Source organism: Streptopelia decaocto (assembly GCF_964273445.1).
Source record: "Streptopelia decaocto genome assembly, chromosome: 3".
NCBI classification, from domain to species: domain Eukaryota; kingdom Metazoa; phylum Chordata; class Aves; order Columbiformes; family Columbidae; genus Streptopelia; species Streptopelia decaocto.
Genome location: NC_138656.1, coordinates 32,421,435 through 32,433,940, shown reverse-complemented (window position 1 = coordinate 32,433,940; position 12,506 = coordinate 32,421,435). Strand labels below are relative to the sequence as shown.

General features: G+C 39.1%; 1 protein-coding gene across 1 annotated transcript; it reads right to left on the bottom strand.

Moving 5' to 3' along the window:
- Positions 1-2,740: 2,740 nt before the first annotated feature.
- LOC309438289 (potassium channel, subfamily K, member 16-like) lies at positions 2,741-11,889 on the bottom strand (the record flags this gene model as incomplete). The annotated part of the gene is made up of 5 exons (XM_082049448.1): positions 2,741-3,005; positions 4,281-4,446; positions 6,868-7,034; positions 7,598-7,712; positions 11,677-11,889. 5 exons carry the CDS (start codon positions 11,887-11,889, stop codon positions 2,782-2,784), a joined length of 885 nt encoding a protein of 294 aa, XP_081905574.1. The 3' UTR covers positions 2,741-2,781.
- Between the last annotated feature and the right edge of the window lie 617 nt (positions 11,890-12,506).

Sequence of the window (12,506 nt, the reverse complement as noted above, 5' to 3'; positions counted from 1 at the left end):
ATCCACACTCAAGAACTAGGCCAGTGCTCCCAGTGTGTATCTCACAGTAACTTTGATTATGGATGTGCATGACCTTCAGGATCTTTTCAGGATCTTGAAAAATTGACAAAGTGAGCAAGAGATTTCTATCACTTGTGTAATACAGGAGAGGTCATCAGTATCTTTCTCTTTTCTGTTCCAACATGACCATATGCTTGATTTAAGATATCTTTTTGAGCCTTCTGGCAGGAAGCTTGAGAGCTGCTGCAGCTGCTTGCAGCCTTACTAAATGCAGCAGTAGCAAAAAAATCAGAAGATAATCTCACCTTGCTGCTACTTTGCTAAATCAGTATCAGGTACAGGGGCAATTTTCTGGACTGTAGTAAAAACAATCCAAACTTCCTGCTGTCAGATGTTAAGTGAGAATGATTTTAACAAACACTTTGCCAGTAAGTGGTGCATGCATATCCCCGATAAACCACATTATAATTTTTTATGGCATGCAGCATGATATAAAACACTATATAGGATTACCTTTAGACCAGTGCATGTTTTGTGGCTGGCTGTGGCTAGATAAAGTAAGTAAGGCATAGAAAAAGGCAAGGTGAAGGGAATAGGTCAGATGTAAAAGTCTGTAGAATTTTAGTTTTTCTTTCACACAAACAGCCCTAAAATAGTTTGTAGTGTTGGCACAAGGTGTGTACAGACTTCAGTAATTGTAATGATGTTAGCAAGTGCATATGCAAAATTATGTCTGAGGAATAGACAATAATGAGACTGAAAGTTTCCCGTGAGATTTGCAAAGATACAAAAAGCCAGACAGGAGAGAGTTGTCTGCTCTCAGTGAAAGAAGCTACAAAGAAAGTTGTTGCACAAATTTATGAGAATAGCTGAGGGCGTAGAGGAAGATCAGTGCAAAATCTGAGGAGATAAAATCTGTGAGGTAGGTAGCAGGGAAATCTCAGATGGGATAAGCATTCAAAAATGCAGTTTTGAAATGAGTTGAATAAACCATAGCTGGCATTCTTGTATGCCAGCATTTCAGATTTAAGCAGCCACATTTCACTATTCAGGAGTTACCAGCTAGCAAGGAAAAGAGGAACCAAGACAGATGTAAGAACAACCACCTGTTGTGACCCTCCCCAGAAAGTATGTGGGAAGAGATTTGTGACCTACACATGTCTATGTGTTTTATGGACACTTCCCCAAAATGAAATATCAAAACAGCAGAAAGGCAGCTGGAAGTTTGATGTTACTGTAGCCCATCAGCCATAGGCTAGCTTGCGGCTCACATTTCACTATTCAGGAGTTACCAACTAGCAAAGAAAACAGGAACCAAGACAGATGTAAGAACAACCATCTGTTGTGACCCTCCTCAGAAAGTATGTGGGAAGAGATTTGTGACCTACACGTCTATGTGTTTTATGGACACTTCCCCAAAATGAAATATCAAAACAGCTGCTGAAAGGCAGCTGAAAGTTTGACGTTACTGTAGCCCATCAGCCATAGGCTAGCTTGTGGCTAGTTGTACATGGCAGTCATATTTCACTCACACTTTACTGAAAAGCTCCACTAACAAATGAGTTTAAAAGGATTAATTGATGTTTAGTTTGAGTTATAAACACACTGAATAAATAGCTGGATGTATGTAATTACAATCATACCCATGGAATGTGTTAATAATGATCTTAAACAATCTAGTATGGTACTCAATGAATGGATAATTGTTTTATCGAGCTTGTATAGTTTAATACAGAGTGTGACTACAGTTTCATATCTCAGATACAAGCCTGTTATAAGGTGCTTACATGTCCTTTGACTTTTCTGCTTCTTTGGAAATGGCTGCTGCTACTTTTGACTTACAAAATCCATGACAAAATCAAACTCCCTTTTTCTCACAGGTAACTCTATGTGCATCACTGAGGATCAGATTTAGCACAAAAGCTCACCATTGGCCTCTTTAGAGTTATACAGACAGCATCAGCTCTGTACAGTACATGAGAGTTCTTAACTGAACTGGCCCAAAGCAAATGCCAGACTACTAGTATTGGTGATCTGGCTGAAAATAAAGAAGTCTGCTTGCATTTAGATTTAAAGTGCTGCTTTCAAGTGACTGTGAAATGAACTGCGATAAGGATAAGGACCTGCTTTGAGCTGTTAGTTCTCTTTGAAAGAAATTGTGACAGTCCAGGCACCACTGCACAGACACATATTTTCTGCACAATTTAAGAAAGAAGCATTTTAGTTCAGCAACTAAAGAAGTGTTATAATTTTATATGAAGGCTGCTGATTTCAGACAACAGCGAATGAATCTTAATTGGTTGGATGTCATTAAGCATATGGTCATTACTGTTGATATTCCTCTGTGGTTTTGTTTGTTTTCTGATTGGAGATGAAGAAAGATTGCTGTACCTGACTTTTTCCACTCAAGATTCTTGGTGACATGACTTCTCATTGGAACTGGGAGGGAGTCACTCTGGACTTTTTGAAAATGAGTGACAATAAGAATTGAATTCCACAAGAGAAAAAGGATAATAATTGATTACTTCATGGGAAATTGCTTTTGTTGAGCGAGAAGTGTAAAATGAATCCTGGGGCAGTTATTTTACCATGCGGACTACTTCTTTAGAGGTTTTATTTGGCTGATGCCCACACAGTGTGTGGACATTTCAGTGCATCTGAAACATTTCCTCCATAGGAAACAGTCCACAAGCTGTTGTTTAGTCCTTTATCCACAGGGCTTGCTTAGTGTGAGATACAGATGAAGGATGAGCTTTCAAGACAGCTTTCTGTGTACCTTGCTCAACTAGGGATGTGGATTCTAGGCTGCTCAGGTTCATCTTCTGATTTGGTCGTGGCTCCTTCTGCCAAGCTTAAGTCGGGCTGGTGCCACTTTAGCTGAAGGAATTTTTCCATCAAGTCAGCTCCCACGTTGAAGACCAAAGCCAGCCAGGCCAATCCAAAAACAATCCAAATTGCAGTTAAGCTCCTGTAGACCGGGATATAGTGCTTGTTGGGGTTTGTGCCTGAAAAATCCAGGAAATTTTGCATATTAATCTCGACAGCTTTGGTCTGTTGGACAACATACATTCCCTGCAGAAGTGCATGTTTAACAAGTTTGCGTAATCTATGAGCTTTTTTTTTTTTTTGGTGTGTGTTCCAACTCTTAGGTTAAGCTTATCACAGTTGGTATAAAATCTCTGAAGCTGAAGCTATATCATAAAAATAGCCACATCTGATTTTAACCAGGAATGCGCAGAATCAAGTGTTTCTAGCCACTGACAAAGAAAAGAAACATATTGGAAACTCAAAGTTGAATTCATATTAGCCATGTTTTATTCAAGGGAATTTCAGATAATTTAGACGGATATGGTTTACTAGCTCAGTGATATATAGTGTTTGCTTTTCGTAGTGTGATATGCCTCAGTAACGAGGGTTCAAAATCACCTGGAGAATATTACTTGGAAATGCAGCCACTTTAAGTAAATGGTTATGGGAAACTTAATCCCCAGTTTGAAATTTCCATAACATGGGCAATTTGTGCAGCTGATGCAGGCACAGGACAGCACAGCAGCCATCCGTTTAGTCTCAATCATCCAGATCATAACGAAACTTCACAGTACCCAGATTCAGATGGAATGGGTTTTTATCTCCTTTTGGGACATAGTTACAACCTCTAGGAGAGGAGAGCTACTACTCATGAAGTAAGAGACCCTAGTGTTTTTAACAAATAACCACACTATACATAATGTGTTAAGAGCATTTATTCAAATAAGTGGGTGGGAAAATAGCCCCTCGTGTGTCTCAGCCTTGATCTCTGAAGACTATGTAATCTCACTGGGTTTGTTTTCTTTCACAGACATCCCAGGGCTGTCAGTAATATTCTCCATGCTGTAAGTACTGATCGTTTCATATCTGACATGATTTCTTATTAGGAATAGTAGACACTTGCTGAAACAAATGACTGTTAGGAGAGGGTGGTTCAGAGACTTACTGCTGACAAAGAGATATAATTTATATTCTACCTGTGACTCACGGATCACATTTGTACTAGCTTGAATATAGTCACTGTTGAATAAGTGTTCAGTGGCATATGTGAAATGAGTTTGGTGACTCTCAGCTTAGCTGCCAAGAGAAAAATGCCCATGTCATATAATACATTAGCTCATTATTACCAGCCTGGCTCAGCTAACTCTTGTACCAAATTCATAGTGGAATGGATATCTGTGCTCTTTGTATTTAGCTTTATACTAGGGTAACTAATTTCAACAAAGTTCAATCCAGTTCACCTTCTTTATTACCTATGACATAGTCCCCAAATCCAATGGTGCTCAGGGTGATGAAGGTGAAATAAAAGCCTTCTCCATAGCTCCAGCCTTCTATGTAACTGAAGACCAATGGTGGGAACACTAGAAAGAGCAAGGTCCCAGCAGTAAGGAAGATGGCCACTGCCAGTGTTTGAACCACCTGAAAGGTAAAAGGAAGATGGCAGCTAAGTAGAACTGAGCGGTTGTCTGGTGGAAATTGCTCAATCTATTTTGCTCTTGAATCACAAACACTCTCCAGCTGGAAGCAATGTCCAAAAAAGGAAGGATAAACCAATGTTTCCATGCACTGCAGGCTGACTTCACCATTTATGCAGCACACAGATATTGTACCTAATCATGAATAAAAAAAAAAAAATCTCAAAATTAGGTAAAAAATGAGTATTTTTTAAAAGCTTTTTGCAATGAGTTTTTAAGTATGCTCAAGTCATATTTTCAAAATTATCATGGCAACCATAGGAATTAAATACTCACTTTACAATTTCAACTCAAGCGGAGATGCTCTTGTAATCAACTGGCTCCTGTCTTTGAGGAAAATCGCCAAGTACTGCATAACTCATGATACAAAGATTGGCAAGAACAAATTAGGGTTCTCTTCTCCATGACTGCTTCCAAAGATTTATAAAGTGGCTTGCAAGAGCTCAGCCAAAGGTATGTTTGGATGAAATCTAAGTGAAGTCACTTTGGCTGCTTTTATTTTTAACTTAGAAGCATTCAGAGCAGAACTGTTTTCTGTCAGCACTGGGCAGATTTATGTCTCTCAGTACAAACATCTGCCTTCCGGGAGATAAGTTACGGCATAGGTGGCTGCAATAGGTAAGTACATAGAATGGTCAGTGGATGGGTTAGGACGGGATTTTTGAAGTTTAGGATTGAAGATCAGGAACTCATGGCTTTCCAGGGAACACACTCTGGTGGACTTTCAACTAGTGATGTGTGGGCTGATGCAAACTCATTGCAATTGTTTAAAAATGCCCTCAAAGGCATTCAAACCAGAATATGATTTTCTATGCATGTGCCTATTGTGACTAGATGAAAAGCCAAAACACTGCTATAAAGTAGAAGGTCTAGGTATCATGTTTTTCCTTCTCTCTCTATGTTATCTCACATATAAAATAGTCTGCTGAGCTTGAGAAACTTGGCGTGAGCTTACTGGGTGACTTTGACAAATCACTTCTGTATTATGTACCACATCTGTCCAGCTGTATAATAATACTTACCTCATTTGCAAATCACTTTGAGAATTACTGACTGGCGTGATTATAGTTGATATCTGTTCTCATTTAGTTCATTCCAGAAGTGTGATAGCATTTAATTAGATAGTAAAATTTGCATACAATTCTATACTGAAATGCAAAAAATATTACTTTTTATCCTGGCTTTTAAGAACTTTATGGTACAAACATTAATGCAGGGGACAGTAAGTCAAGAATGAAGACCTGATTGTAATTCATTTCCCAAAGCATGACTGAATTGTGTTTAAAAGGAGACAAACCTACTACCTGGAAGAGGCTTTTCAGAGTGAACAAGCATGTACAGCTCCAAAACTTTGTCTGATTGTAGGAGTTCCGCCAGAAATGAGGTGTTAATTCAGGAGTGAAAAGGAAAAAGGAAAAAAAAAATCACATCTCTGAGGTGCTATTGAAAATCTCAGGAAAGTTGCAGCTGTACTAGCATGAATATCCTTCTAGTGGTAGAGCTGCATACATTTGGCAAACAGACATAGGTTATGCATCTAAAGAACTTCTTGCTCATATAAACCAAGTCTACCTTTGACAGTACCTTTATAGGTTTCTCAGTGTAGGTAAGAATGCAGTGACTTAGAGATTTTACAAATATAAAGGAGAAAAAAAGTTGTGCCAGAACTCTGAAATGTTTCAACATATCTAATCTCCATTTTCCTTAGCTAAAGGGGTCAATCAATTGAAACTTTTCTCAGAAACAAGCAGTAACTTTGTCCTAAATTACCTTCATGTCTTTTCTGTTATCAGTGTTTCCCTTATTCCAGTGCATCTGGACTAGTGCAATGGCTTACTAATAAACTATATCTAAGGAGAAGTAGTATCTATTTATAATTCAAGAAAATAAGAGCAAATCCTAAATTGCTGGCACAATCAGGGAAGGTAATTCAAGACAGATTAGCAGGCCAATAAAAGTAAGTTGTGTTTGCACAATGTAGAGAGAGATTCTGGATAGATACTAGCATAGGTAGATAATAGGAGCTTGATTTAGCAATGTGTTTATGTGCGTGTATTCTGCTAAGGTCACCAGAGCTTAAGGACCCTGATCAAAATTGAGGCTATGCATGCTTAACAGTTTTGCTGAGTCAAGTTTTAAAAAGGCAAATCTAGAGTCTCTCAAGGAAAAGCAAATTGCTTTAAAGCTATCATAGATAAAAAGAGTATATAAATTTTCTGATATAGAGGGCCAAATAATTGCCATCGTTCACAAAAAATGTAGGCACACACAAGGAAACCCAGTCTAGCAGCAGCAGTACCTATCTGAGAAGAGAACTTTAATTAGTTTCAAAATAGTGGCAATAAATGATAGACAGACATTGTACCTGGGCACGGCCTGGCTTTTGCACCCATCTTTCCAGGGTGATCAGGTGAGCATTGAGGCTTTTCCCCAGCTGATTAAGGAAGGCCAGGTTAAGGGGCACTCCGAATAAGGCATAAAACACACAGAAGATCTGTCCTGCCACTGTGCTGGGGGACAGGTTACCATAACCTGGAAGAAAAAAGAAGAAAACAGCTACATGAAAAGTCTTTACAATCAGGTTGCAGGCCAACACAGGAAGTTCCTAGTCTTGGAAGCTCAACTCCATCAAGCTTCAGGGACCTGTGATCCTTTGATTTTGTGCAATTAAATCTGCCTGCAAATTGTCATAGTTTATGACGGAGCCCTGTGTATTCACTATTGCTAACAGAATTTAACATGAAAAATATTACTCTTAAAGAGTATTGTAATTTTCTATAGGTCTCTGGTTTTGTGGTCAATGCAACTGAATGCTTTAAAGCAACCTTGAGATAAGCTGTTCATGTACAAAATCATATGTCATGTACCCAATAGGCACTCAGTTTTATTTTTGGTTTTGGTTTTTTTTTTTTTTTCAGGTGTTATATGCTGGATACACAAGAATAACATATATAATTGGAAACCAATAGAAAACTGTAACCCACAATAGTCAAGATTGTCTTGCAGCTGTATTCTGTCCACCAATTGCACATTTCTGGGGGCTTTATAGGACAGCTGGGAGAAACTCCAATTAATAAGAAAAGAGAGTACCTCACCTATAGTGGTGACAACAGTTCCTGCAAAAAAGAAGGAGTTGCTGAAGTCCCAGTTACCGGGATTCGTAGAGTTTCCTTCTGGGTTGACTCCTTTATCCCATGCTTCCATGAGGACCTGAGAAAGAAGAGGTAAAAGAAAGGAGCAAAGATGAGCAACCCATTAGACCAAATCAGAAAGAATGACAGGAAAAATAAAAAGAGAAGTAAATATTGCTTTCCATTCTGAGCAATAAATGATTCAAGTAACAGGCTAGAGTTCAACTAACATAGCTTTGCACCAACATGGTGAAACTTGGAAATAGACCTGGTCAGGAATTTGATCTCTTGTCACTGGAGAACTGGCTATTGAAGTGGGATTTGTTCCATAACTACTTCAAGTGTGAGGGGAAGGGAGTGGAAGAAGCCCCCAGAATAATCAGAAAGGGAAAAGGAAGTTATGCCATAAAAAATAAAGGCAATCCCTCTTCTTCCCTAGTCTAGTAATCTAATTCTAGTTTTTAATTTGGGCATGTGTAAATTTTGGACTAGATGACCTTTCGAGGCCTCTTCCAACCCCTAACATTCTGTCATTCTGTAAACGTATGTATGTATCTGTGGGTAGGGGTATGGGGAACATGCTTATTTCTGTTTCCTCCATGTAAGTACTACTGAGGATGAATTATTATTTTCAGCTGTGGCTTTCCAATAATTTTCAATGAATATCAGGCTTCTCCTAGTCTGAAAGATTAACTAATGAAATATACTTGGCTATTCCAGATAGCTCTTACCAGATGACCAAAACTATTGTGTGCAAAAGAAATGCTGCTTCTATTTAAGCATCAAATGTCATGTTAGCTGCCTTAGGGAAGATTGTGTTCCCTTGCTCTCCCTGAGGATTTCTCTGAAAGAGACTGGCTACCTTCTGCTCAGTACCTGGAGTTTCAAGAATCTTCTTGTTTGTTACATACCAATGTTGAGGTCCAGGTCACAGCCTTCATCATTTTGCCAAATGCCTGAAGGAATTACTTGTTCATCTCTTCTGTAGACTTTATTATGATGCAAGACATGAGCAGGTTTCAACAGCAACCCCAGCTTTAGTTGATTCCAGGAGTATGAGACCAAAGAAGATATTCTTTCTTACTTCAAATGCGGACCAGTGCCACAAAGATTGCTCATCTGATGAACCTACCCTCTACAATGTATCTGATTCTGCATAGGTTCTGCAACATTAGCTGATCTGTGCTGGTGGACTGAGTATCCTAAGTTTAATAGCTCATGTTATTCCTTCAGTAAAACATACTACTGCATTGGTCAAGTCCATCAGATAGGGCTGCTAGGCATCTTCATGTGATGTCATGACTGAAGTGCCAGCAGAGTTTCTTTTCACTATGACAAAGAACTTTACATTATCCATCAAAAGCTTGTTCTTAGAATGGGAAGAATTTGACTTGTGTAATTATCTGGAGTTTACAATTTTATTTACTGGTTAGAAGAACACAGAGAAGCTACTGAGGTGTGAGTCTTTTGAAATGCCTAAAACAATCAGAGGTTTAATTCAACCTGGTAAGGAACGCTTGTCAGTTCTATCCATTTCAGTGCACAAGAGTTCAGAGGAGCTACATTCACATCTTGAAAGCCACCATGGATAAGTAAGGTGATGTTGAACATTGAATACTTCAGACAGTCTGACAATGCCAGACTTCTTGGTATGATGGTTGCTTTTAAGTACAACCTCATGAAAGAAATGGCATCCTGGTGCCCAGAAGAATCATTCCTAAACAAACAGATTCATGTGTGACAGTTATAGTGTCTCCTAGCTCCTTTCCACCTACACCTCAGGTAATGGTTATGGATCGAATGTGAACAGAGCAGATGTTCAATGGCTGGTGTACATTAGCTGTTAGCTTTGGGAGCAGAAGCAGCCAGTAAGTAAAAGCAATGTCTTATAATCTACAGTAAGAGTAAGAAGCCTACATAAAACTATAGTAGGGTATGGAGAGAATAAAAGCTGCCTGCCATTTCTGTTTCTGTCCCCAACTCAATACACATTGCAGCCACTTGTGGTCATAGACAAGGATTTGGTCCTCTTGGTCAATATTTACACTATATTTCCTTTGGGGTAGAAAAAGCATGGACATACTGAAAACGGGGACTTAAAAAAGGTTTCTCCTTGCTCAATTAATCTAATTCTCAGTTATGCAGTCAGAATGACATAATTTCCTGACCAAAGTATGTTTAGCAGAGACACATCAGATCACAGAGTTTGGATTTGCACTCCCCCAAAGTTCTAGGCTGTTCAGCTTAGGAGCTGCAGGTCAGGACCACCTCTCAGCTTGGCAGTTTTAGCCAAACAGAGCCAATGCACTTTATGGACATGGAATGGTGAGAATTTGCTTCATACACAATCAAGCCAATAAGTGGTAACTCTATTATTAGTGATAATTGATATGCAAAAAGAAAGCCTGGGTTGATTCTCAGATTCCAGGATTTAGGTTTAAAGAACTGGCAATAAGACGAGACACCTTCTACTTCTCAGCTGAGCAGATTGAATCTAGTGGTTGTGTCTCACCACAGCAGGAATGCTGTCAGTTTTCAGACTGGAACTTCTGACGTAATGAACAGGCCACCTTAACCAAGTAGTGAAAAAGTGCACATAGATGATTTATTTCCTGCATTAGTTTTAGAGATTTAATATGGGAAGACTTCTATTCCCCACTGTAAGAAAGAGCTGGAGAAATTTCTTAAGAGGTCTTGTAAATGACAGGTGAGTTAGAGGGCACCTGCACTTACATTTACCCTGAGGACTATCGAGTATAAGTCCTTTGAAGCTTGGTTCATCGTAGAGGATAAACTAGTGCCCCCAGCTCTTTTTTTCTATGAACACCTTGCAAGTTAAATGTATGTGATTCAGCAGAGAGACAGCAACGTGGTTGTCTGGGTTGCCCAACAGTGCTAAGGAATCTCCACTGAAGCCAGAGAGAGGAGAATCTGGACATTTGTGAACCCCCCCTGAAGTTTCTAGGGTACTGGAGATTTAACTAAACTTCTCAATCCAATGGTGTATCCCAAATTGGTTTAGAATGAGAATGAGGGTTTTCTTGTCTACCATCTCTATCTCAGAGCTAAGGAAAAGTCAGGTAACATCACTAACTGGTGAAGCTGAAAAAAACCAGTTATTTTTAGGCATGTAAGTTCTTGAAAACCCCAGTCATTTTCTGGCCAGTGCCAAATGCTCCACAAGAAATATATCACAGTGTTAGTAATGAGAAAACTGTCCTTGTAAAAAGAAGTTTAGGCACCTCCTTTTACCTTTGTAATCTGAATGTCACTATTTGCTTAAATCCATTTACAGAATCTGGACTTTTTGTTGATCAAAAGCATATACCTTTGTGGTAATCCTCTGGCTTGGACAGTGCAAACTTGCAGCATGTTTAGTGTTTCCAACAGGTCTAATGACCTGGTAGAAAGAGTTCAAATCGTTTAGGCACCCAGCTCTGAAACTGGATATCATGAAGAAAGTGATAGTTAAAGGATTTCTGTTGAGTTCTTGCAATATGAGAATGAGAGGATTTGTCTATAAAAATACCAAGAAGGATCTCATAATTTATCTCTATCCTGCTTTGAGGAATAGCTTAAAATGTAATTGAAGATGTCATTAATGAAGTGCAAGACCACCTTCAAAGGCAGTAGAAATTTTCTGGTAGAAAAGGGCAGAATTTGCATAGGTTTGGGCTGAAGTATGGTGGTAGGGCAACTTACTTGTTGTAGGTTTGTTTCTTAGTTTTTGTTCTCATGTATAATTCCCATGTAATAATGAATTAAGGAGCTGGAAATCATAAAGTGGAAATTATTGCAATTGAAAGTGCATTAGCGGATTTGCATATCTTGGGAGTTCATGACTGAGAAAAGAAAAAAGTACAAAAGATCAAGACAAAGAGGAATGTGAATGGGCTTGAGAAGCCTCTTCCTTTCTCTTCTACAGTCAGTCTTTTAACATCATGGACAGCAGATCAATTTTTGACATGCTTGGTCTAAATACTATAATTTCTCCTAACCAAAATAGTACTTGAACCAAAATAATGAGACCCCGTTCCTCTTACCTGTACAAACTGCTCCAGGGCTTTCCTATCCAGGCACGTGTAGTTCTGTAGGAACTTGAGCTTCTCCAGCTGGAACTGGTCCCGAAAGTGTGTCTCTGCCTGCTTCTCCAGCAGCTGGAAGACCATAGCTCCCAGGAGGAGGTAAAAGAGATACCCCAGTACCAGCAGTGGAGTCCAGCCCATCTGCTGGTTGTGTAGGGTGAGGAGGGGCATGCTGCCGCTCTGCTGCCGTCAGTCCCTGTTCAGTACTTAATAGGTTACTGCCCCAAGACATGTGCTACCTGGGACACCCAGAAATCACACACCCATGTTACCTGCTTCTGCCCTGGAGAATTTTTTAACAAAACACACAGGTATCAAGCCTATACAAAATGAGACTAACAGACACATTTTACCTCTCCACATCTTTTCTCTATTGGAAATAAAGGAAGAGCATTTATGGCTTAACAAGAATGTGAATCATACTGTTTTTCTCCTGTTAAAACAAAACAAAACCAAACAAACCCAAACCAAACCAAACAAACAAACAAAAAAAAAACCAAAAAACTTTTATCCAGAGATCTCAATCAAATTCATGAAGCCTGACACAAGCCCTCTGGAGACTGGTATTTCTTTCCAGGCTGGAAAGGTGAAGTAAAACTGTGGCTGAATTACTTACTCAGGGTCATACAAATATAGAGTCACAAATAGACTCTTAAGGTCTTGATAAGTAAAGACTTACTCTAAACACCAGACTTCTGTACAAGAAAACACTAAAAACTCTTTAATTACAGCAGACTCCCCAGAACAGAGTATGGAGCTTACTAAATGGAAAAGTCAACAGCTGCCGT